At 57.2% G+C, this 25,279-nt stretch overlaps 3 protein-coding genes across 6 annotated transcripts in view; 2 read left to right on the top strand and 1 right to left on the bottom strand.

The window, feature by feature from the left end:
* Window positions 1-2,265, top strand: part of Gcat (glycine C-acetyltransferase) — a 5,107-nt gene extending 2,842 nt beyond the window's left edge. The window contains exons 4-9 of the mRNA XM_048355667.1: window positions 206-352; window positions 838-992; window positions 1,111-1,193; window positions 1,302-1,473; window positions 1,742-1,863; window positions 2,071-2,265. Coding sequence (XP_048211624.1) covers window positions 206-352; window positions 838-992; window positions 1,111-1,193; window positions 1,302-1,473; window positions 1,742-1,863; window positions 2,071-2,222 — 831 coding nt within the window. The 3' untranslated portion in view covers window positions 2,223-2,265. The remainder of the gene's footprint in view (window positions 1-205; window positions 353-837; window positions 993-1,110; window positions 1,194-1,301; window positions 1,474-1,741; window positions 1,864-2,070) is intronic.
* Ankrd54 (ankyrin repeat domain 54) overlaps window positions 1-25,279 on the bottom strand; it is a 26,008-nt gene extending 729 nt beyond the window's left edge. Inside the window, exons 1-9 of one of the 4 annotated variants that reach the window (XR_007212321.1) lie at window positions 24,857-25,279; window positions 22,425-22,472; window positions 18,826-18,924; window positions 18,006-18,077; window positions 17,099-17,146; window positions 16,892-17,016; window positions 16,600-16,707; window positions 15,277-16,381; window positions 1,277-1,289 (exon numbers count right to left, since the gene is read on the bottom strand). Coding sequence is in view for 2 of the 4 variants with exons in the window: in XM_048355679.1 (XP_048211636.1) it covers window positions 16,307-16,381; window positions 16,600-16,707; window positions 16,892-17,016; window positions 17,099-17,146; window positions 18,006-18,077; window positions 18,826-18,924; window positions 22,425-22,472; window positions 24,857-25,181 (900 nt within the window). In the remaining 2 variants the exon portion in view is untranslated. Of the gene's footprint in view, window positions 1-1,276; window positions 1,290-15,046; window positions 16,382-16,599; window positions 16,708-16,891; window positions 17,017-17,098; window positions 17,147-18,005; window positions 18,078-18,825; window positions 18,925-22,424; window positions 22,473-24,856 lie in introns of those variants that run through there. The other 3 variants (XR_007212320.1, XM_048355679.1, XM_048355694.1) reach the window with 3 other exon arrangements.
* Window positions 7,265-9,157, top strand: Galr3 (galanin receptor 3). Its single transcript, XM_048340355.1, has 2 exons — window positions 7,265-7,623; window positions 8,359-9,157. The coding sequence occupies exons 1-2, from the start codon at window positions 7,265-7,267 to the stop codon at window positions 9,155-9,157; spliced, it is 1,158 nt and encodes a 385-aa protein (XP_048196312.1).

Genomic DNA, 25,279 nt, shown 5'->3' with positions numbered 1-25,279 from the left:
AACCAGCTCAGTAGGAAGGCTGGGAACACCTGGGGCTCACCTGATGTTTCTTCCTGCTACCACTGATCCGGACCCGTGCGGGGCACTGGTGAGCCAGGTGGAAAGGAAGGGCACCTTGCTTCGCTGTCCCGGCTGGCGGTGGGATTTTGCCTCGGGAAGTCATAGGGGACATGGGGGTGGCAGGACCATCACTGCCTCCCTCCAGGCTCTGCTGACCCCCGAGGATGCAGTCCTGTCAGATGAGCTGAACCACGCCTCCATTATCGACGGTATCCGACTGTGCAAGGCCCAGAAGTATCGTTACCGCCACCTGGACATGGCTGACCTGGAAGTCAAGCTGCGGGAGGCCCAGGTGGGTGGGGGAGAAAGCTGAGCTGACCACTCAGTCTTCCCTGTCAAAGGTGAGGCTTGGAGAGGCTTCCTCCTCACTGGCACATAGCCTGAAAGTTTGCAACAGCCGGGGCTAGCGCTCCAGCTGCTCACGTCCAGGCTTGCGAGAAGGCAGCGTGCACCTTCCAGCAGCGGGTGCCAGGCGTGGGTGTGGGTGGCAAGCCGGGCGCGGGTGGCCCATGCCTATCATCCTAGCTACTCAAGAGGCTGCGATCTGAGGAGGACCACAGTTCAAAACCAGTGTGGGCAGGAAAGTCCAGGAGGCAATTAATCTCCATCTAGCCAGCCAAAAGCGAGGTGTGGAGCTGTGGGTGCAAGTGGTAGAACACCAGCCTTGAGGCAACAAGCTAAGGAATAACACCACCGAGGCCCTGAGCTCAAGCCCTGGTACACACACACACACACACACCACGCCATCACCCACACCTGCTCGCGTGTACCTTGCAGAAGCACCGGCTGCGCGTGGTGGCCACCGATGGAGTCTTCTCCATGGATGGTGACATCGCGCCCCTGCGGGAGATCTGCCGCATCGCCTCTCGATACGGCGCCCTGGTCTTCGTGGATGAGTGCCATGCCACTGGCTTCCTGGGGCCCACAGGACGGTGGGAGCTCTTGGCCTCCCCCTGAAGCCTGGGTGGAGCTCCTGGGGGATGGAGCACTGTCCAGCCTGACCCTGGAAGCACTAGAAGCCAGGGACAGCAGTGGCCGCTTCCTTTGCAGGGGCACAGACGAGCTGCTGGGCGTGATGGACCAGGTCACCGTTATCAACTCCACATTGGGGAAGGCGCTGGGTGGAGCATCAGGTACGGGGGGGCGCCCTGGGTGCAGTCAGGAGGGCACATGGGCTGAGGGAAGTGGGCTGCATGGGCTGGAAGGCCCTGACCAACTGTCACCTCTCCCTTTGTTCTCAGGGGGCTACACCACAGGCCCTGAGGCCCTGGTGTCTCTGCTCCGGCAGCGTGCGCGGCCCTATATCTTCTCCAACAGTCTGCCACCTGCTCTTATTGGCTGTGCCTCCAAGGCCTTGGATTTGCTCATGGGCAACAACACCCTTGTCCAGTCTATGGCTGCCAAAACTCACCGGTGTGGTTCCCAGCTGGGCTGGGCTGGGCTGAGGGTCCCCAGATGACTCGATCCTTCCCTTCCTCCCTCCCTCGCGTCTCTGCCTCCGTCCCTCCTTCCATCCCTGCTCCCTCTTGTCCCACCTCTCTGTTGTGCCGGTCACCTGCCTGGTGCCCTCCCTCGGCCCCTGAGGGACTGTGTCTCTGTCTTGATTGGACACTGCTCCTGGGCCTCGCGCCCCTCAGACACAGACGGCAATGCCGTGTGAAAGGCGCGACTGTGCCCACAGGTTCCGCAGTAAGATGCAGGCTGCCGGCTTCACCATCTCGGGAGCCGATCACCCCATCTGTCCTGTGATGCTGGGCGACGCTCGGCTGGCTTCTTGCGTGGCAGATGACATGCTCAAGAGAGGTAAGGGAACCGGGGGGGGGGGGGGGGCCCAAAGGGAAACGTGTGACATGCAGATGTCCTCTCTCCTGGGACTACTGCCTCCCCCTCCCCCGTGTAAGATCCTAGGCAGCCCACTTGCCCCCTGTGGACCCCAGGAAAGTAGGTGTTGGTGTGTCACACCGCCAGAGCCACCTGACACTGGCATACCCTTGCTGTCTATCTTCCCAGGCATCTTTGTCATTGCGTTCAGCTACCCTGTGGTCCCGAGGGGCAAAGCCCGGATCCGGGTACAGATCTCAGCCGTGCATAGCGAGGAAGACATCGACCACTGCGTGGAGGCCTTCGTGGAGGTGGGGAGGCTTCATGGGGTGCTGCCCTGAGTCCCGGGTGGGGACAAGCAGAACCAAGATGTCTCTGCTGCCTCGGCGACAGACCGGGGACTCTGACCCTTTGTCTCAGTGTTTCCTGGCTGGGCCTGGCAGAAGAGGCTTGTGCTTGTGGCCATGACAGTTTGAAACAACGGTGTGAAAACAGCTGTGGCACTTTGGTCTGCTTTATTCTCTCTGACGAGTCCCTATCCCATCACCAGCGGAATGGACAGGAGCCAGGGCTCTGAGGACAGGCCCTTGCCGGAGGACCATAGACCTCAGGGCTGAGCTCCCCCAAATTGAAGTGGCATCTGGGAGCTAGGTCAAGGCCACTATTGGGCTCCACTGGGTTCTGTACTGCAGTGGAAGGCAGCTGAGACTCCACCTGTGGACCCTTTCCCACGCTGCTCTGCAAAGTTCCCTCTCCCCTGCCCCCCCCACCCCCACCCCCAGTCCATCCTTGGCGAATGCTTCATTCTCAGGGCCTCATCCAAAACAATGTCCCCTTGCCAAGCTCCAGTGGCTCATGCTTGCAGTCCTAGCTACTCAGGAGGCTGAGATCTGAGGGTCGCAGTGTGAAGACAGCTTCTGCGGGGAAGTCTGTGCGACTCTTCTGTCTGTCGTGAACTTCCAACAAGTCAGAAGTGGAGATGCGGCTCAGGTGGTAGAGTGCCCACCTTGAGCTTTCAAGGCCTGCAGTGGGAGTATCGGCCGCCAGGGGGCGCAGGGAGCCCAGGCTGTGCCTGGCCCGCCCCCTTCGGGCTGGGGGCCTTGCACCCAGGTTGTTTGAGTGACTTGCAGACAGGGCTGCTAGGGGAGCCCATTTGCTGCTGCCTCGACCCCAGCCTCCAGGGTCCACTGCTGCTCTGCCCTGGGAGTTGGCAGCCCCTTCCCTGCCATCCGCCACAGGACGAGGAAGCGCCCCCCCCCCCGGCTCTCCTGGGCACCCGGGGGTGTGAGCGGGTTTGCATCAGCACCACCCTGGCGGGTGAGGCTTTGAGGGGCCCACGATTTGCTTGGGGTGGGACTGAGGCCAATGGCTTCATGTGCATGGTCTGTCCAGGCTGGCAGGTCAGTTCCAACAGCCAGTGCTGCAGGATGTGCGGCCTCCTGCAGCTCCCGGCTGGCACCGCGGGCACCGCGGGCACCTGGCGATGGTAGGGGGTGCTCTGTGCCATCGGCCAGCTCTGGGCTCCGCGGGCCTGGGCCTTCCACCACTGTGCAGGCACAGCAGCCCCTCTGGACACGTGTGTGTTTCACCTGTGGCGTGTCCTCCGGCTGGCAGGACAAACAGCAAGGACCAAAGGGCAGCTGGGAATCCGCGGCAAGGCTGTGCCCTTTCCACCTCCCAGGCCTCGTCCCCCGCCCCCTGCAGCCAGCATGGGGTTTGGTTCACGGTGGCGGCCACCGAAAGTAGCAGCGGAAGCATGGCGACTCCCTGCCTTCTCCCCACCCCCACTGTGATTAGCTTGGCCTGGTCCTCCCCCCGCCCCCCCCCATGCCCTGGCCTTAGTGGGCAAAGAGCCCCGCCCCTGGGGGGGAGGGGCCTTGCCCGCAGGGGCAGGGTGACAGGTTGGAGTACATATGTGTTGGGAAAGCGGGGGGAGTCCTTTGGGAGTCTAACTGCATTGCTATCCATGATCCTAAAATTCCTATCACACCCAGTCCTACAGGCCTCCCCGTTCAGGGATTATAACAACCTAAAATTAAGCTGGGCGTAGATGGCTCATGCCACCTGTCAAGAGGTTGAAATCTAAGGGGTCAGGGTTCAAAGCTAGCCTGGGTAGGAGAGTCTGTGAGACTTTTTTTTTGGCCAGTCCTGGGCCTTGGACTCAGGGCCTGAGCACTGTCCCTGGCTTCTTCCCGCTCAAGGCTAGCACTCTGCCACTTGAGCCACAGCGCTGCTTCTGGCCATTTTCTGTATATGTGGTGCTGGGGAATCGAACCTAGGGCCTCGTGTATCCGAGGCAGGCACTCTTGCCACTAGGCTATATCCCCAGCCCCTCTGTGAGACTTTTGTCTCCAATGAACTACCCAAAAAAGCGGGGAATGGAGCTGTTGTTCAAAGCGGTGAAGCACTCGCCGTGAGCACAAAGGCTCAGGGACAGTGCTCAAGCCCAGGATCAACACACAGGAAAAACTTCAGAGATTCTCTGCACCTGGCGTTGGGTTACACCCAACTTCAGAGGGGTCTGGCAGGATCCCCACGAGTCTTTCCCAGCTTCCCCAACCTTGAGTGCGGGTCCTGGCTCCGTTGGCACCTTTAGACTTTCCTCTTCTCTCTCGGGCTTCCCCAGGATGTTTCCCTTGCCCTCAGCGTCCAGAAAGACCTTTGTCCCTCACCCACCACAGACTGCCCTCCACCCTCTCTAGCCTAACGTGCCCGCAGTCTCCTGGTTGCATTGACCCGTGGGCCTTGGCCCCCCTGGTGCTGGCCACCCTACTCCAGGCAGCTCCCAGGACTCGAGTTCTAGCCATGAGCTGGCCACTCACCAGCACCTGCTGCCCTCCTTCTTGCCAGGGTAACGGTTCCTGACGGCCCCCTCAGTAAATCTCTCCCTCGGTACCTGATTTTCACTTCCGGCCATGATAAACTTCGTTTTTTTTTTTTTCAGGCAGGAAAGAAAGTTTATTACCAAACTGCTGGCCTGTGGCCAAGATGATCCATGGCGGGAGAGAAGGGGGAGAGAGAGAGAGAGAGAGAGAGAGACCCCCACCCAGCCCTGCCTTATATCTAGGGCAGGGGCAAGGGGTGTGGCCAGGTGGATTAGGAGGTGACCTCAGGGAAAGGGGAGGTAACTGCCTCCAGGACTGCTGTTTACCCAGGTAACTGGGTGGAGACTTAATGAGGTGGGGGCATCTGCATGGAGCCCTCAGGGAGAGGACCTAACATTCCAGCCTTTTAATAGTTATGAAAAAGGGCCTAGACTCTCCCTGGCTGCTTCCTGCTGGCAAGGGGCGTCGGCATTAGGGGTCAAAGGCAGAAATGTGGCCCCTCCTGGAGAAGGCGAGCAGCAGGGTCCCTTGGTGGTAGATGCCAGTCCCTGAATGAAGTCTGGAAGAAGTCTCATGAGGCAGGGGCTGTACCTTGTCAAGAATTGACCAAATACTTGCCAAAATTTGGGCAGAAGCGGCGGACAGAGCGGCAGAGAACCGGAGCAGCAGCAGTTTCACTCACCAGGGTAGACAAGTGTGGAGGTGGAGGTGGATGTGGAGGCCAGCAATGGTATTAGTGAAAAGTGCCACGTGGCGACTCGCAGCAGTTCGGTTCACAGAAAAAGGGCCGTCAGGGCTGGGATACTCCCAGAAAAAGAAGAAAAATAGATGGGAATTCCGCCTGACTCTTAAGCCCCATCTGAGTCACGGCACCATATATGTTAGGTTTTTAAAGTAGGTAGCCGGTAAAGGAGAACGCCACGCGGTATTCAGGCAGGAAAGAAAGTTTATTACCGAACTGCTGGCCTGTGGCCAAGATGATCCATGGCGCGAGAGAAGGGAGAGAGAGAGCCATGATAAACTTCTTACAACATAAAATGTGTAGGTCAATGTCTTGGTTCCAGAACCTTCACTAGCCCCTCTGTTGCCTTCAGGCTAATGGGTAACTCCAGGCAGGTTTGTAAACCATCTAGTTTCCAGCAGATGACCCCCCCCCCCCCAACAAGTGAAAGGGAGAAAATGGGTCTGGGGATTCAAAGAACCTGAGCATGGAGAAACTCCCTGGAGCCTGCCAGGAAAGACACTCTGGTTCTGGTTTCTCAGTCTAGGAAATCCCGCCTTTGAGCCAGAGAGGGGAGGGTAGAGGTTTTAGGAGTGCCTGGGCATGGAGGGGTTAACTACAAAAGCAATTTCAGAGAGCGAGATCAAGAAAGAGAGGATGAGGCAGCAGCGGGGAGAGGAGAGAGCAGCAGAGGCCGAGAGAGGAGCTGGCAGAAGAGCATGCCACCCGGGGGAAATCAAGGCCGAGGAGGAGGTGGTCAGGGGCTACTCCGGAAGGAATGGCCAAGTCCGACCCAGCCGACGGCTGGGGGGGGCAGGGCAGAGGAGGGGAGGGGCCTCGAGGCAAAGGGAAGGGGAGAAGTAAGAAGCAGACCTGTACTGCGGGGATGTGCATGCCGAGGGGCCCGGGCTGAGCCCAGCCCCAGCCTGGCGGCTCCATCCGGATCCAGCAGGGGCCCAGTGCCCCGGGGCTGAGGTGAGCGCTACCTGTCGGGCTTGGGCACCCTACTGCATGCTGGGTGCTGGGGTGGGGGAGAGATTGCTTTTCTTCTCTCTTCCCTGACTTCCCTATACCTCCCAATTTGCCCACCCCCCCAGGGGGCCAGGCCCCCCGAGGACAACCACAACCACAGAGAGTGAGCCACGGGGGGGGGGGGGGCTGTTGAGTGGGGGCAGGGGTGAGAAACGGACACGGTGCACGTGCGCAAGCGCTCACGCAGGCTTTCAAGAGACACCAACCTGCTAGGCTGTCAGAGGAGCGCAGGAGTCAAGATACCAGCTCGGCAAACAACTCCAGACCTGCCACCCAAGTGTGACGGTAGCCACCCACATCCCCTCTCTGGGCCTCAGTTTCCCCTCTGGGGGGGTGTCGGGACACTGGCTCGTGTGATGGCTCAGGGGTGCCACTTGGGCTTTTTACGGAAGCAACAACTTGTTGGCGGAGGGAAGTTCCCCATCCAAGGGGCTCCCCTGGGCATCCCGAGGAGGCCCGTGGAGAAGGAAGATTCCCGGGGCTGGCGCCGCCCCTCCCCCGATTCTGTGTCTCCACCTGCCTCCTGAGTTGGGGGTGTCTAGCAGTGACTCTCTGCTCTGGGTTTTAGGGGTGTTCCCTAGGAAACCAAGGCACTGAACACACGTTCAATGTGACGTGTGGCGGTTAGCTTTTCGCTCACACAGGTGGTTCTTAGCAGTGACTTTTGGCTTTGCGCTCCCCTCCCCCATCTCCCAGGAGCCTTCAGTCCAAGACACCTGACCACCACCAAGCTGGGAGAACGAGGTCCCTGGGCCTGGTGCCTGAGGGTGCAGCTTCTCTTTCCAGGTACCCATCTGATGGGGAGATGGCTGACACCCAGAACATTTCCTTGGACAGCCCGGGGACCGTGGGCGCGGTGGCAGTGCCTGTGGTCTTTGCCGTCATCTTCCTGCTGGGCACAGTGGGAAATGGGCTGGTGCTGGCGGTGCTGCTGCAGCCGGGCTCCAGTGCCTGGCAGGAGCCGGGCAGCACCACGGATCTGTTCATCCTCAACCTGGCGGTGGCAGACCTCTGCTTCATCCTGTGCTGCGTGCCCTTCCAGGCGGCCATCTACACGCTGGATGCCTGGCTCTTCGGGGCTTTCGTCTGTAAGGCTGTGCACCTGTTCATCTACCTCACCATGTACGCCAGCAGCTTCACACTGGCCGCAGTCTCAGTGGACAGGTGCGCTGGGCTCCGGGTGGGCTGGGGAGAAAGATCTGGGCAGACATTCTCCCTTAGGAAGGAGAGAGTGGGGAACCAAAGAGGCTGGCGGGAGAAAGGGAAGTTCTGAGATTCTAGGGAGCGGGTGTGTGGCACATAGTAGGGGTTCAGATGGTATGAAATACAAGGCAGAAGAACCTCACAATGCAGCGGGTACATTATAACTACCCACACTGGCCTATACTGTGCCCACCCCATCCATTCCTTGCAACAGGGTCAAAGTTGGCCTCACTCCCTAGCTAATGATTTTTATGTATTTATTTATTTTTGGTCAGTTGTGGGTCTTGAACTCCCAGCCTGGGTGCCGTCCCTCCGTCTTTTTGCTCAAGGCTAGCATTCTACCTCTTTGATCCACAGCTCCACTTTCAGTTTGTTTTTTTTGTGTGTTTTTTTTTCTGGTGGTTAATTGGAGATAATGTCATGGACTTTTCCTGCCTGGGCTGGCTTCGAACCCCAATCCTCCCGTAGCTGGGATTAGAGGCGCCCGGCTAGCTAATGATCTTGATGAGCACCAGGCAGGGCTCTAAGCAGGTGATGTTAAGGCCGCAGCCTTCTCCACCGGGGCAGCCATGGGGGCGCAGGTGCAGACAGCCGGGGAGGCCGGGGAGGAGGCCTGGCACCCGCTGATCGGGGGTGGGGGGGGGGGGTCTGCACCCCGCCCCCCTCTCCTTCCTCCCCGTCCCGTCTGCCTTCCAGGTACCTGGCGGTGCGGCACCCGCTGCGCTCGCGGGCCCTGCGCACCCCGCGCAACGCGCGCGCCGCGGTGGGCCTGGTGTGGCTGCTGGCGGCGCTCTTCTCGGCGCCCTATCTCAGCTACTACGGCACGGTGCGCTACGGCGCGCTGGAGCTCTGCGTGCCCGCCTGGGAGGACGCGCGCCGGCGCGCCCTGGACGTGGCCACCTTCGCCGCCGGCTACCTGCTGCCCGTGGCCGTGGTGAGCCTGGCCTACGGGCGCACGCTTCGCTTCCTGTGGGCCGCCGTGGGCCCCGCGGGCGCCGTGGCCGCCGCCGAGGCGCGGCGCCGGGCCACGGGGCGCGCGGGGCGGGCCATGCTGGCGGTGGCGGCGCTCTACGCGCTGTGCTGGGGCCCGCACCACGCGCTCATCCTCTGCTTCTGGTACGGCCGCTTCGCCTTCAGCCCAGCCACCTACGCCTGCCGCCTGGCCTCGCACTGCCTCGCCTACGCCAACTCCTGCCTCAACCCGCTCGTCTACGCGCTCGCCTCGCGCCACTTCCGCGCGCGCTTCCGCCGCCTCTGGCCCTGCGGCCGCCGCGGCCGCCGCCACCGTCACCACCGCCGCCACCGCGCGCCCGGCCCCGCGGGCCCCCGCCACGCGCTCCGGCGGCGGGTCGGCCCCCTGTCCTCCGGTCCCGCCGGCTGCTGCCCCGGAGCCTCCTCCGGGCCTCGAGGGAAGCTGCCGCTGGGCGGCGTCTGGGGAGACCGGGAGCCCACGGGGGATCCGGGTCGCCCCGGAGATGCCCGGGGGTCGGAATGAACCCCCTCCGCGCTGGGCCCCCCCCCCCAGGCCTAGCCGTCCCCTTTCCCCAGGAGAAGTTACTAGAGAGTCCCGGATCCGGCACAGCCTGCCGGGCAAACTCCTCCCCGCCTCGCCCCAACAGCCCTGGCCTCAGTTACATCTGGTGGAAACCTTCCAGGCCTTGCCCCTCCCCCCCCCCCAGCCCCGTCCAAGCCTTCTCCCAGGGCCTCTACTGCTGCCACCAGACAGCAAATATTTATTAAACCTTGCTAACACTGTAATTAATTACCAAGACAGATGTGATTAGCCAGGTGCCCGTGGCTCTTGCCTGCAATCCTAGCTGCTCGAGAAGCTGAAACCTGGGAATTGTCATTCAAAGCCAGCCACCTAGAGCTGGAAAGTGAGTGAGACTCTTTATCTCCAATGGAACACCAAAAAAATCTTCGGTGGAGCTGTGGCTCAAGTGGTAGAGCACCGGCCTTAAGGGAAAGAGCTAAGGTGTTCAAACTGGGATGTAAAAAAATCAAAGATCAGAGAGGTTTACCGATTTGCCCCCCCCAGGTTACATAACTAGGATTTGGCAGAGTTTGGATTCAAACCCGCGGCTATCTAATGTTTTCTACTTAATAGCCTTTCTTCTCTACCTCTGAGCCCTCTTCTTGGTTCTAAAGATTCTCAGCCTCCATCCCCCTCCATTCTTTTTTTGAGTCAGTCATGAGGCTTGAACTCTGGGCCTGGGCACTGTCCCTGAGTCTTCAGTTCAAGGCTAGCGCTTTACCACTTAGAGCCGCAGCTCCACATCCGGTTTTCTGGTGACTAATTGGAGATAAGAGTCTCATGGACTTTCCTGCCAGGGCTGACTTTGAACCACGATCATCAGATCTGAACCCCCTGAGTAACTAGGATGACAGGCGTGAGCCACCGTGCCAGGCTCCCCTGAGTTACTTTGTTCAAGGCTAAGCACTTTACCACTTGGAGCCATAGCACCACTTCCAGTTTTCTGGTAGTTAATTGGAGATGAGAGTCTCAACAGACTTTCCTGCCTGGGCCGGCTCTGAACTGCATTTCAGATCTCAGCCCCCTGAGTGGCTAGGATTCCGGGCGTGAGCCACAGCTACCTTCTTCATTGTTCGGCTTTGCTTTCCTAATTTTCCAGCTCCTACATCTGACTGGATGCTCTAAAATCCCGGAGAGCTCCAGGTCCCTCCTTAGGAGAGTTCTACGAGTCTACTTGGACAATGGGGCCCAAAGGGGGTTGGGGTGTGTCCAGTCCTGGGGCCATTTCCTTGTCGGAATGGACCTTGCCTTGTTCCCTCAACCACTTTTGCTTTAGGAGACACACTGTGCCACCCTTGAGCCCCAGCTGGCCTCTGTGGCTCCCCCTCTCCCTCCCCCCACAGCTGAGGATGGCCGTGGCTGTGGAAACCACTAATTAACCAATAAATCAGTCTTGATGGTTTCCAAGATGCCCACCTCCCTCCCTCCCTTCCTGTACATCAATAATGTTCATTAGCCCTGGGGCTGAGGACGGAGGCCCTGCGGCTTCCAGGGCTCCCTGGCTTACCTCCCTGCGGCCGGCGCCCTGGGACTGCCCCGCCTGCCCGCTCACCCGCCCGCCCGCACAGACGGCAGCTGCATCCTCATCACAGCGCACACCTGCCGCCAACTCGGAGGCCAGAGTGGTAGCTGAGGGCTGAGACCAGTGAGGGGAGCAATTCCCTCTAGTCCTGGGGAACAGACTCCCACCCCAGGCCCGGCACCATTTCTCCCACATCTCTGAGAGCCTCTGGATTACCCAGCCAGCCAGACACAGCCGGGATTTGTGTGTGCTCAGCCACACCAGTGGGACCGTGCACAGTGGCTCAGGGACTCTGTGGAACCACACAGGGCCCAGAGGCCTGACTGGCAGAGGACTCCTGCAGCACATACTTGATATGCGAGCACAGGGCACCCCTTCCCCCTCTCCCCCTTCTTCTTTCTTCCTTTTTCCTTACACCATCTGGGAGCCTGCCTCAATCCAGGCTAGAGGGGAAGGCCGCAACGACTGGGCCCTGGTGAGCCAAACACAGGAAAGGAAGAGCACTGTGACATGCAGAATGAGACATAACGAAAGGCCCCATTGGGGCTCAGGGGCCGAGAGGACCTCGGGGAGGAAGCTCCTGCCCTCAAGGGTGACACAAGCCAGGGTCCCAACGTGAATAGCGTTTTCCTAGAGCAGGGCAGGGAAAGACGCGCAGGCGGGCACGCACGAACACCAGCAGGGCGGCTGCAGCAGGTAGTATCCGATCAGCTGCAGGTGGCAAGGGAGTGGAAACTTCACGCCAGTCCTGGGGCTTGAACTCAGGGCCTGAGCACTGTCCCTGAGCTTCTTTTGCCCAAGGCTAGCACTCTACCCCTTGAGCCACAGCGCCACTTCCAGCTTTTTTTTCTGCTTACATGGTACTGAGGAATCGAACCCAGGGCTTCATGCATGCTAGGCAAACACTCTACCACTAAGCCACATCCTGGGTTCCCCGGTTTGCTTCAGGGGCTAATAAAGTACTTGGAAGAGCAGATGGTTGTATTACTTTGGAAGAAACAATCAATGGGACTGGAACCAGGCTGAATGAGCTCTCACTGCTGCCTCCAGGGCCCAGGAGGAGCTACTAGATGGGAGACCCCAGCCAAGTCCTGGTTGAGGGAGCCGTCCAGTCCCCAGGAAAAGGCAAATCCCAGTCCTCAGGCAGGACGTGCCCCCGGATGCCGCTGGCATGTGGCGTGGGGGGCAGGGTGAGCCTGGGAGTTCCCACAGGAAGGAGGCAGGATGTGTTAAAGGACTCTGATCTGGATAGAGACTGTTCTGTGTCCCAAGGCTCATCGGGAACCGCTGGAGGAGACCAGAGTGACTTGAGGTTTAGGGACCACTAGAGTGGGTCCACAGATGGGGCAGGGAGATCGTCAGGAAGCCTGGTGAGATGCCAGAGAGGCAAGAGGACAGGCAGTGGGAGGGACATCGATGGTCAACCATTGGACATATGGCTGTCAGGACTTGCGGATGGATAGAGGGCCAGCGGGACAGCGAAGTTCCAGATGATACCTGGACTTCCGGCTTGGGCACCTAGGGTGGTGGTGGGGACAGCCGAGGGAGCAGCTTCGAGGGGAAACAGAGGCAGGAAAGATTAAGTGCTGTGCCCAAGATCACAGGGATAGGCTGGAATAGAACTTAGGTCTTGGGGTTGGGAATATGGCCTAGTGGCAAGAGTGCTTGACTCATATACATGAAGCCCTGGGTTCAATTCCCCAGCACCACATATATAGAAAACGGCCAGAAGTGGCGCTGTGGCTCAAGTGGCAGAGTGCTAGCCTTGAGCAAAAAGAAGCCGGGAACAGTGCTCAAGTCCCAGGACTGAGTCCAAGCCCCAGGACTGGCAAAATAAATTAAAAAAAAAAAAAAGAACTTAGGTCTTAACTCAGGTTCCTGTGACTGCAATTCTCTCGTTGCTATTCTTAGGGGAAGAGGCAGGAAGGGCTTTTTTTTTCCCCCCTTTTATTTGGAGGTTGTGGGGCTTGAACTCAGGGCTCTTCCACTCAAGGCTAGGTCTCTACCACTTAGAGCCACAGCTTCACTTCCAGTTTTCTGGTGGTAACTTGGAGATAAGAGTCTCACAGACTTTCCTGCGAGGGCTGGCTTTGAACTGCGATCCTCAGATCTCAGCCTGAGTGGCTAGGATTATAGGCTTGAGCCACCAGCGCCTCGCTAGGAAGGACTTTCTTGGAGGAACTTGAATGAGAAAAGCAAAGTGACTTTCTGATGCCCCTATGCTGTGCGGCTACAGTTCGTGCTGGGGAGGAGAGGCAGGCAGGCAGACCCCCCAAAGAGCCCCCCCCCCTTTGCCTGGGGCTGTCACGGACAGCATCAGCCATCTGTCCACTTGGAGGTGTGGAGCTGGGGAAATAAACACCAATTAACCACCCAGAGGTTGCCTAATGAATATTGCTTGCTCAGCCCCGATAGAGGCCTCATTTGTGAACTCTTGGCTGCAGCTAGGGGATAGGAAAGCCAGAGGAACAGGCTGAACAGAAATTGAGTAAGAGGACCAGACTGATTTATTGAGTCTTCCACTTAGAGCCAAGTTAAGTGTCGGCGGGGGGGGGGGGGGGGGGGGAGGGAGGGAGGCGGGCAGGCAACAGGGTAGTGCGGGCCCGGGAAGCCAGAATGGGGTCTAGTGCCACCTGCAAGAGTCCCCAGGTCCCTGACTCTGGACAGTTGTGGAGCCGAGAAGGAAGATGGCAGAGGGCATCTGGGGACCTGCGAGGAAAGCTCAGAGCACTGGGGAACCCAGCAGAAAGGCGTCTGCTTCTAACCCTGGGTCCTGCCAAGTATGGGCGGCTGGAACCTATGTAATCCTAGCTACTGAGGAGGCTGAGATCTGAGGCTCGTGATTAGAAGCCAGGAAAGTCCATGTAGAGGTGTGGCTCAAGTGGCAGAGCATTAACTAGTCTGGAGCAAAAAAGCTAAGCAAGAGTGTGAGGCCCTAACACTGGCATGCATGTGTGTGCACGTGCACGCGTGAACACACACACACACCCCTGCTCCTGTTCTTCACGCTGTGACTTCTCTGGGTCTTGAAAGCAGGCCTGTACTCCGGTGGTGCCAGGTCCCATCGGAAGCACGGGGTGCATCCATCCTGAGGCAGTCCCCTGGGGGTCATCCTGGTCTCCACCAGGCCCTCCAGCCTGCCTCTGCCTGATCACGGGGGCCCCAGGGATGCAGGCCATCATCCTTCAGGGCTTCGGAGCTGGAGAGGACTCTGTTGGGATCACCCTGGTGAGTGGCCTGGCCTTCTGTCCTGGTCTTGGCTCAGCTGCTGACAGTCTGGGGCGAAGGCAATCTTGGCGGAAGGGACCAGCCAGGAGCTAAGTAGGCACATGGTGCCCAAATGATGGCAGTGGCTCAGTAAGCATCATACTGTCTTTGTGAGGAGGCTCTGTTTCCAGGGCTGGTACAAACATCATGAATTGGGGGGGGGGGGGTATCTCCATGTCCCAGCCCCAGGTACCTGGGTGGGTGGGTGGGGGGTCTTGGCAGGCCTGCTTTCTTACCTGCACATCAATCACAGTAGTTAGAACACTGCTAGCCAGAGCAAGTGTTCAGTAGAGATTGCTCACACGAATGGAATGGGCCAGAATGGATTCCCGGCACAAGGTAAAATCACCAACGATGCCAGCCTTCTTCCCGCCCCCGGCCACGCCAACCCTCTGCCACCATGGGAGCTGCTGGCAACAGACCGGATCCCCGAGGACAACTTCCGCTGCGTTCTGGCCTGCCCCCACCCAGGCCAGCACACAGGGCCCTCTTGTGTTTTCTGACTCACTCTCCCGTCTGGGTTGACTTTATCTGGCTGGCTCTGCAGACCAATTTGGGGCTACAGGAAACATCCTGGATAGAAATGGGCCAAGGCAGATTGTCCGGCCGTCTGCCTGGCGGTGCTTGATGATTGACCTGTAAGGCACCTTCCTGCCCCCCATCCCCCGGGCCCCGCAGCCCGACTCTCAGTGCTGCCACAGCACTTTGCCTTCCTCTCCTCGGCTCCCCCCAACCTCCTACAGGATCCTGAGGGCCAGTATCTCTCCCCCTTCACCCTGGGCCGAGCAGCTAGATTCTGGGAGTTCAGTCAGGCCTGGAGCATGCCTAGCTGTGGGCTGGGGACAAACTCCTCCTCCGAAAGTGGCCAAGGCTTCCAACTTGGTGAGAAGGTGGGGCAGAGCCAGTTGGCCCGTGGAATGAGCACCGTCCGCGGCCAGTGTCTCCCAGTGCCCACCCTTAGGTTTCCCCCAATGGCACCCCAGGCTGGGTGCAACAGAGAGCCCCCTGCTCCTGCTGGGTGGGGCCCGGGCTGCTCGTGGGACCAAAGGCCTTCTCAGTGATGAATGTGAGCATCTACTTTATTGGTTTCCTGTTGCTACGGCAACAAACAACACAGACGTATTCTCATGGGTTTCTGGAGGCTATAATCTAAAATCGGTCTCTGAGCTAAAGTCCAGTTGTCAGCAAAGCTAGTTTCCTTCTGAAAGTCCCAAGGAGAGAATCCATTTCCTTGCCTCTTCTAGCTTCTGAAGGCAGCCCACATTCTTTGGCTTGTCTGGACTTATGGTACTTGGGGGGGGGTTTGACCTCAGGGCCTCGGGCTTCACTAGCCTGTTGTGATCGCTCTGAGCCACCAGCCATTTCCCTTGAATGTTTGTGCTGGTTAGTGGGATGTGAACTCAGAGCCTCAAGTTCTCACTTGGCCTTTTCACTCAAGGCTGGCACTCAACCACTTGAGCCATACCTTCACTTCCAGTTTTTTTTGCTGGTTAATTGGTAATGAGAGTCTCCGAGGCATTTCTGGACTGTGGCCCTCAGATCTCAGCCTCCTCAGTAGCCGGGATGGTAGCGTTTGCCTGGCCCCTCCCAACTTGCTGCTCCCATTAGCCCAGCTACTGTTTCCCTCGACTACAGACCTCTGCGACCGCATCCAGCCCCTAGGTAATTCTGAACCATCTGCGCGTCGTGCGTGCGTGTGTGTGTGTGTGTGTGTGTGTGTGTAGACTTAGTCATAGCCACGCAGCCTACAGGACCCTGGATGGTCAGGGTGCCACCTGATAGGGGCATCCTGGGGCCACAATCAGCTTATGACAACTAAGCTGCAAAATGAACCCCTCTTGCCGTTTCCATGACTGCCAGGGAAAGGGCTGGGGAAGATTCTCTTTTGGAGTCAGCAGGGTGCTTCCGCACCACACCCTCCCCCCCTTCTGATGCAGAGTCTCCTCAAAAGTCCGGCAATGGGCTAAACCTCAGTGCTGGAGAGAGGGCCAGGGCCGGCCCACCACAAAAGGCTTGGGGTGGCCCGAGGGAACCGGCTGGAAGCCAGCCCCTAGCTGGGAAGGAGCATGGAGGCCTGCTGAGGGGGCCAGAGGCCTGGGGACAGCGGCTCACGTGAGCCAGAGCTGAAGTGTGGTTGCAGGGTGCCCGGTGCAGCGCAGGCGGGCCTGGGTCTACGGAGATGACGGAGACGGGCTGAGAGCCGCTCAGGTGGAGAGCGTCTGAGGAGGAACAGCACAGTTCCAAAGTCCCCCGGGCTTTTCTTGGTAGAGGCGAGCGGAGGGGCGGGGCCGCGGCAGAGCGGCCGGCAGGGGGCGCTCTTGCTACCTCTTCTCCATGTTCTGCATCTGTAAACTCAGGGAGGTGAAGCTGGCCAGGAGGTCAGTCACCTCATCCACCTGCAAGAGGAAAGGCAGGCTCTGCTCCAGGGTGCCAGGCCCCCCACTACCCTGTCCCACCCCTACAAAGCAGATATTGTCTGGTGCCCCAGCCAGGCGGCGGGGCCGTGAGCAGCGCCTGTAGGCGCAAAGGCAATGGCGGGGGGCCAAGGGCCACGGTGGGCTGGCACCCCACAGGCACAGGCGAGCCCGCCATGCCGCCTGTGGCCGCAGCCTACCTGCTCTTTGGTGCTGGTCATCTGGAGCCGGGTGCAGAGGTCATCCAGCCGGTCCCGCTGCTCATGCTGCCCCAGGCGCTCCAGATACTCCCGCAGCATGTGGATGATCTACGGGAGGGGCGGAGCTAAGCTGCAGCCGCCTGACTCGACCCAGACAGGGGGCGCAAAGGGGTCTGGCGGGGTGCTGCTGCTGTGGGTGGGCCCGATGCAGGAGTCCCCTGGGGTCGGTAGGAGACGGACGCGGAGCCCTGGGACCCGGGGCAGGTGTGGGAGCACGGGAGGGCGTGCTCACCTGCTTCACCTCCAGCCGCACGGCCTCCAGACACTGAGAATGGCCCTCCTGCAGGATGTTCAGCTTCGACTTGGCCAGGTGCAGGGGTGTGCGGCCAGCTCTGTCCAGGGCATCTACACGGGCCCCTGCGGGAACAGGCAGAGGGAAGCGCGCTGGATGAGCGCTAGGGATGAGAGGAGGGAGCAAGGCGGAGACGGGGCCACATACCTCCTCGAAGCAGCGTAGTGATGACAGGGACGTGGTTGGTGCAGGCCGCTGAGAATGAAGAACAGAGATTTAAGAATCCAGGTACTGATGGGCGTGGGAGGCTCACGCCTGTAATCCTAGCTACTCAGGACACTGGGATCTGAGAATCCCAGTTCCAAGCCAGCCTGAGAAGGAAAGTTTGTGAAGGCTCTTATATCCAATTAACCATCAAAAAAGCAGAAGTGGAGTTCAAGTGGGAGGATGCTAGCCTTGAGCAAAAAGCTAAGGAAGAGTGCAGGTCCCGAATTCAAGCCTCAGTTCTGGAACACACACACACACACACACACACACACACACACACTCCTTATCACCATTAAACTACCAAAAACAAAAATAAAAAGCAAAAGCAGAGCTGTTCAAGTGGTTCAAGTGGTAAAGCACTAGCCTTGAGCAAAATCTCAGGGACAATACTCCGGCTCTGATTTCAAGCTCCAGGATTGGTAAAGAAAAAAAAAAAAGAAAGAGAATCCAGGAGGAGGGCCGTGGGCTGGGTCTCTGTATATGCTTGCACCAAGGTACGCCTCCTACAGAGGTGTCACTGTGTCACCATGGTGGCATCAGGGCACGACTGAGCAATCACATCTAATTCTCTCCTTGTGCATCAGGAGGAGCTAGGCCTGGAGACGGGCCCCACCGCGCAAGCCATAGTCAGCACCATGCTTTCAGTGAAGACGCCGTGTCTCGGGACTGCATCTCGCCTGCTGAGGGACAGCTGAAGGCCGAGTGACGGGGCAGGCGGGAGACCCAGGCTAGGAGCGCGTGCAGCCCGGGGGGCTCAGGCTCGCTGGGATCCCAAGGGACACGAAGTGCCCCACCGTGGGGGCCAGTCTGTGCTCTAGAGGTCTCCGGGCGGCTTCTGGGGACTCACCCAGGTGCAGAGGTGTGTTGCCCAGGCCGTCCCGCTGGTTGGGGTCAGCCCCGTGGTCCAGAAGCAGCTGCACTGGAGGAGAACCAAGAGGAATGGTTTTAATGGGAGCCGCGCCCCGAGTTCAGCTCCTGAGGCTTGCTCAAAGTGTGTCGCTTCTGTCATTCATTTTTTCTATCCATCCATCTCCTCATCCATGTATCCTCATTCACATGCAATGGGGGTCCTGTGTGGGACCCTGGAGGCCAGAACGGACCCATTCAAGCACTACAGAACCAAGCTGGGGTTTTTTTTTGGTGTGTGTGTGGTACTAGGGTTTGAACTCGGGGCTTCACGCTTGCTGGGCTGGTGCTCTACCATTTGAGCCATACCTCCAGCTTCTGTGGTTGTTTGTTGTTTTCTCTGTGCTGGTGCTAGGGATTGAACTTCAGGGCTGTCCCCTAATTTTCTGCTCAAACCTGGCAGTGTCACAACCCAAGCTGAGGTACCAAGGGGGGGGGCTCCCTGTCTCGTGGCCTTGTTCTCACTGTGGTGTCGAACGGGGAGAGCAGAAGATGTCCTTTCCTCCGTTCTGGTGACATCGCACGCTGGTGGCTCACACCTGCAGTCCTAGCTGTTCAGGAAGCTGAGGTCTGAAGGTCCCGGTTCAAAGCAGCCCCGGCAGGAACGTCCATGAGACTTACCGCCCAAAAACCAGAAGTAGAGCTGTGGCTCAAATGGTAGGGTGCCAATCTTCAACTGAGAAACTCGGGGATCTGAGGATACTCCCGCTGGCCTCCGGGGAGACGCGGCTTGCCCTGCCCTGCGCATGCCCAGTACTCACCGATCTGGTCATTGCCATTGCAGGAGGCGAAGTGGAGGGCAGTCCGGCCCTTGTCGTCAGCTGCGCAAGGATCCGTGCCATCGTCCAGCAGCTGCTGCACTGACACCACCAAGACGGGGCGAGGGCAACAAAGCAGACATGTTAGCTATGCTGCAGTCCCGGAAGAGGCAGGGCCCCCGAGACAAAGCATTCCCCAAGCACGGGACAGCTTCTCCCCCACAGGGCCAGCATGGTGAGGAATCTGTGTTCTTCAGGACCAAGGGGCACAAAGACAAAGTCCTAGGCTGAGCTAAGTGAACAAGCAGGGGGCAAGCTGGGCAGCGGGAGCTCCTGCCTGTCATCCTAGCTACTTAGGAAGCTGAGATCTGAGGGTCACGATTCGAAGCCAGCTGGGCAGGAAAGTCTCTGAAATTCCTTCTCCAATTAAGCACCAAAAAGTCAGCAGTGGAGGTGTGGCTCACGTGGCAGACAGCCAGCCTCGAGCAGAAAAAGGAACAGCACCCAGGGCCCTGAGTTCAAGCCCCACTACAGGCACAAAAAGTAAGGAGCAAGCTGGGTGCCGGTGGCTCACGCCTATAATCCTAGCTACTTAGGAGGCTGAGACCGGAGGATCACAGTTCAAAGCCAGCCCGGGGAAGGAAAATCCGTGAGACTCTTATCTCCAATTAACCACTAGAAACCTTGGAGTGGCGCTGTGGCTCAAGTGGTAGAGACCTTAGCCTTGAGCTGAAGAGCTCAGAGGCAGTGCCCAGGCCCAGAGTTCAAGCCCCACAACTGCAAAAGAAAAGTAAGGAGCATACTGCCAACAGCGCGGCAGTGGAGAGTGGGCCTGGGTGAGCAGGGGCTTGGACGTGGCCCCAGGTCATAGCAAATGGGTGTAATCTGCGCTGCCAATCTCCAGAGCTGCTGAGAGGAGAGTAATGGGTGTGAAAGTCCCTCTATGAACTCAGGAGCACGGTAAGTGTGAGGCATTAGGCTCTAATGCACACATCAGCTGAAATGGGGGAGAGTGCTGCCGAGCGTTTTAGTGCCTGTCTCCCAGCTAGAAGCCTCTCAAGGATTTGACCTTCTGCCCAAAACCCAGGCAGCGCTCCTCCAGCTGAGTCAGCAATGTTCTCATCATGGACAGTGATGGGCACTGGGGGAAGGAGAACATTCTGGTCCCCAAAACAGGACTGCTACACGTCTCAGGTATGTATAGCAGTTTGTAAAATCATAAAGAAAACGCCTCAGGGGCTGGGAATATGGCCTAGTGGCAAGAGTGCTTGCCTCCCACACATGAAGCTCTCGGTTCGATTCCCCAGCACCACATATATGGAAAACGGCCAGAAGGGGCGCTGTGGCTCAGGTGGCAGAGTGCTAGCCTTGAGCGGGAAGAAGCCAGGGACAGTGCTCAGGCCCTGAGTCCAAGGCCCAGGACTGGCCAAAAAAAAAAGAAAAAAAGAAAAGGCCTCAGGCTGGGCCCATATAGGTCACGCCTATATACTAGCTCCCCACAAGGCCTGCTTGGACTGGAGGATCAAAGTCCAAAGCCAGCTCAGGAAGAAAAGTTTTCTAAGCATGAGGCCTGAGCTCAAACCCTGGTACTTAAAAAAAAAAAAAGGCCTTGGCATAGGAAAGGAATTGGAAGGATAGTTGGTGAAATACCGAGGATAGTTCCTTACGTGGCAAAAACGACTTTGCAGATCTGATTGAGGCTAAGGACAATGGGAAGCAGAGATTATCTGGGATTATCCCGGCCCAGTGTAATCAGTCAAGGCCTCGTAGTCAGAGAGCCCTTCTCTGCTCCAAGGACTGGAGAGCGTCAGCGAAGAGTGGAGCCCATTGTGACCGGCTTGGAAGATGCCCAGGCTGAGAGCCAAGAAACAAGGAGTGGCCCGGTGCTGGTAGCTGAGACCTGTAATCTTATCTACTCAGAAGGCTAAGATCTGAGGATGGTGCTTTTAAGCCCCCATGTGAGGCTCTTATCTCCAATTAAGCACAAAAAAAAAGGAAGTGGAGCTATAGCTCAAGTGGTAGAGTGCTAGCCTTGAGCAAAAAAGCTCAGGGACAGTGCTCAGGCCCTGAGTTCAAGCCTCATGACTGACCAAAGGGGGAAATTTAAAAAAAGAAAGAAAGCAATGCAGCATCGCTAGCACCTAGATTTTAGCCTGGTCAGTGAGAACTAGAGTTCTGACCCAGGGAGTTGCATGATCACGAACTTGTGTTGCTTAAGCCACTAAGGAGGGGTAATTTGTTAAAGTGGCCATTGAAAGCCAACACCACTTTTCTCTGACTCATAGGAAGCATTAAGTCCATAGACAAAATTCATTTTTCTGTCCTAGATTGAGTTTGTTGTTTACCTTTGATGCTGTGCCCACCTCCTCAGCTCGGGAGTACTGGAAAACAGCAGCAGAAAACCAGACAGAGTGTCCTGCGAGCTGCACGCTCCCCCCTCCTGCCCCCCCCAGGTGCTCTGCCACACAGCGGTGCCACTCCACCTGACCTCCCAGCGCACTAGGCCGCCGGAGCTGGCGGAGGTCACGTGGCAGGGAAAGCACAATGTTCTCATTAGCCACGAGCTCCAAAGCAAGCACTGGCCCCTGGCATCCGGAATCCCAAAGGACACCGCGGGGCCCAGGGTGACAAGGGAGAAGGAGAATCTGTATGCAAGTCTGGTTGGCCTCTGGCAGGTGACTGCACAGGTCATGGTAAATACAGTGACCCCGTGCCTGCATTTTTTAAATTTTATTTTATTTTATTTTTGCTAGTCCTGGGGCTTAAAGCCCGGACACTGTTCCTGGCTTCTTTTTGCTCAAGGCTAGCACTCTACCACTTGAGCCACAGTGCCACTTCTGGCTTTTTCTGTCTCTGTGGTACTGAGGAATCGAACCCAGGTTTCATGCATGCTAGGCAAGCACTCTACGGCTAAGCCACATTCCCACCCTTAAACTGTATTTTGTTGTTGTTTTCTCTTTCTTGGTATTGGGGATTGAACCCAGGACATTGCACTTACTAGGCAAGTGCTTTGCCGCTGAGCTACTTCCCAGCCCAAGGGTGAGCTTTATACTAGCTAGGCATTTATGGCTCACACCTGTAATCCTAGCTACTCAGGAAGATGAAATTTGAGGATTGAGGTTCAAAGGCAGACAAACCCAAACTTTTTTTGTGGGTGTGCCATTCCTGGGGCTTGAACTCAGGGTCCTGGGTGCTGTCGTGCTGTCATTTGAGCTTTTTTGCTAGCACTCTACCATTTGAGCAACAGCTCTATTTCCAGGCTTTTGCTGGTTAACTGGAGATAACAGTCTCAAGGGTTTGTCTGCCTGGCTGTCTTTGAACCCTGATCCTCAGATCTTAGCCTCCTGAGTAGCTAAGATTACAATGTGAGCCACCAATGCCTGACTCCAAATACAAACTTTCATCTCCAATTAACCAACCAAAGGCTAGAAAGGAGGTGTGGCTAAAGTGGTAGAACACCAGCCTTGATCAACAAAGCTAAGAGAGAACACAAGGCCATGTGCTAGCCTGTCTTTCCAGGCATCAGTTACTTGGCTCTTCCCTGCACTCCCCCCTCCCCAGCTCCAGGAACCCACAGAGCCAAACCCACTATGCACATTCACCTGTTTCCACATCATTGGCATTGGCTGAATCCCTCAGTCTTTTTAGGGCTGTGAAGAGAGAGAGAGAAAGAGATAAGTTAAAAAAAGAAAACCCAGAGCTGGGTGCTGGTGGCTTACGCTTATAATCCTAGCTACTCAGGAGGCTGAGATCTGAGAATTGGGGTTGAAGCAGTCCAGGCAAGAAAATCCATGAGACTTTTATCTCCAATTAAACACCAAAAAGCCAGAAGAAGAGCTATGGATCAAGTGGTAGAATACTAGCCTTGAGGATGAAAGATCAAAGATAGCACTCAGACCCCAAGTTCAAGCCCCAGTGCCCCCTCCCACCCCCAACACACACAAAATTACCATGAAGCACTAGAAGGTGATGTTTCCTATTTTCCCTATTAACCCACCTGCAGTCACCACAGTATTTAAAGGGAAGCAAAGGTGCCAGGATACAAACCACCACCCAGAGCAAGGAGAAACCTCAACAAAGGCCACTTTGTAGCTATGTGTCAGTAGCTCATAACTATAACCCTAGTTACTCAGGAGACTGAGATCTGAGAATCAGGGTTCAAAGCCTGCCCAGGCTGACAAACCCTTGAGACTCATCTCCAGTTAGCTAGCAAAAAGCTGAAAGTGGAAGTGTGGTTCAAATGGTAGAGTACCATCCTTGAGTGAAAGAGCTACCATCCTTGAGTGAAAGAGCTAAGAGATAACACCCAGGGCATACACTGACTCACACACTCACATACACACCCACACACACTCACACAATCACAGCGAGTTTGAGATGGGACCCTAAACCTCCCCATACAGGGCACCATTTTCCATGTCATCCACAGCATGCAGACACCAGAGCAGAGCAGCAGGGCAGCGGGGCGAGTCTGGATGTCCTGTGTCCCTGGGTTCTAACATCGACAGCCACTTTCTATGTGACTTGGGGGAAGACCATTTCTCAGAGCCTCAGTTTCCTCTCTAGTAAAATGGGCAAATTTTAAAGAATTTTTGTGAAGATTACAAATATTCATGGATCTAAGGAGGGAAAACATTCCAGAAAGGTCAGAGCATCACTGGGCATGGTGGTTCATGTCTATAATCTTAACTACTCTGGAAGTATAGCTAGGAGGATCATGATCCGAGCCAGCCTGGATATAAAAGCAAGATGTTATCTAAAAAGCAATCATGGTAGACTGCATAAGGATTCTCACTTGTTTTCCATCTCTTCAGTTTTGTTGCAATGCTACAATTAGCTACTTGAACCAACTATGGGTTGTTTTGTTGTTTTTACTAGTTACTAACAAAAAACAAACAAAAAACTAACCAAAACAACACAAAAGGCTAGAGGCGTGACTCAGATGGTAGAAAGCCTAGCAAAACAAGGAGCCCTGAGTTCCAACCCGAGTACTGCCAGTTTTGTTTTAAGCTGGGAGGGTCAAAAGGCATTTACTACCTTGGAAGTAAAAAGAAAGTAGCATTTAGTACTGATTTTGTCTCTGCTTTATGAAGTTATGCACAAAGTAAGTATCCAACTTCAATGATCACATCACAATGTATCTCACAAATTAGAGATAAAGCCCCGTATCAGCAAACAGTGTATAACACACAACAAAGGCAGGACAATAGCTGTATGTTTAGTATCTTATTTAACTCTGGCCACAACTGTGGAAAGGCCGGTAGCCTTACTCATATCGTAAACAGAAGCTGAAAGAGTACAAAGTTTACCAAGAGCCAAATGTGGAAGGGCAGTCCAATCCAGACCTATGATTTTATACAAGCTGGTAAGTCTTGGCTATAGGCTCTGGCTACCCCCTCTCTCTATGAACAGGATTCTCAGCCTGGGATTAGTGGTTCATGCATATAGTCAGTCCTACAATACCAAGGGGACTGAGATTTGGAGGATCGCGGTTGGAGACCAGCCAGTTCGGGCAGTAATAAACACCCAGTCATGGAAAGTTTCAGTTCCAGACCTACCGAGTGAGAGAAGCCTGAGGTGGCTACTGCCACTGAAGCAGGAAGATGTTTTAAAAATAAGCCCCGGATCCTGAACAGCTCTAATAGTAATAATTATTATTTACAATAGTGAAAGGAGACCCGGCGGTCCCTGAGCACTGAGCAGTAGTCCAGGGAGGCCTCCAAACACTGGGGTGCAGAGATCAGAAGCGCGGCAGGTCCGTGCACCCCTTCGCCCCGACCCTGAAACCCTCGCCCCCACCCTGCACCCCCTCGCCCTGACCCTGCACCCTGCACCCCCTCGCCCCCACCCTGCACCCCCTCGCCCTGACCCTGCACCCCCTCGCCCCCACCCAGCACCCCTCGCCCCCACCCTGCACCCCCTCGCCCTGACTCTGCACCCCCTCGCCCCGACCCTGCACCCCTCGCCCCCACCCTGCACCTCTCACCCCGACCGTGCACCCCCTCGCCCCCACCCTGCACTTCCACGCCCTCACCGTGCACCTCCTTGCCCGTGGGCCCGAGCCGCCGGTGCGGCCTGGTGGCGCGCCGGAGCCGGCCGGCCGGGATCTTGCAGCGCAGCTCGTCCCGCGGCTCGGCGTCCTGCTGCCACAGGACGTGGAGGAAGCGCAGCGGGGACTCGGAGCCCCCGGACGCCCTGCCCGGAAGGCCTGCGCCGCCGACCAGGGCGGACCCCAAGTCCGCGAAGGAGAAGAGGCCGTCGGCTTCCGCCAGCGGCTCCGGCGCCACCGCGCACTCGCCATCCGAGCTCGAGCGGCCCGAGCGCGGCTCGTCGCCCGCGCCCCCGGCGGCGGCTGCCATGGCAACGGCTCCGCGCTGGCCCGGCAGTCCGAGCCTCGTTCTCAACCGACCGACAGACCCACTTCCCTCCGCCTCGTCGGGCTGTCAAGGGAAGGCGC

Source organism: Perognathus longimembris, chromosome 1 (assembly GCF_023159225.1).
Source record: "Perognathus longimembris pacificus isolate PPM17 chromosome 1, ASM2315922v1, whole genome shotgun sequence".
Classification (NCBI taxonomy): Eukaryota; Metazoa; Chordata; class Mammalia; order Rodentia; family Heteromyidae; genus Perognathus; species Perognathus longimembris.
The sequence above is the reverse complement of the archived record's forward strand: the minus strand, read 5'-3'. Positions and strand labels throughout refer to the sequence as shown.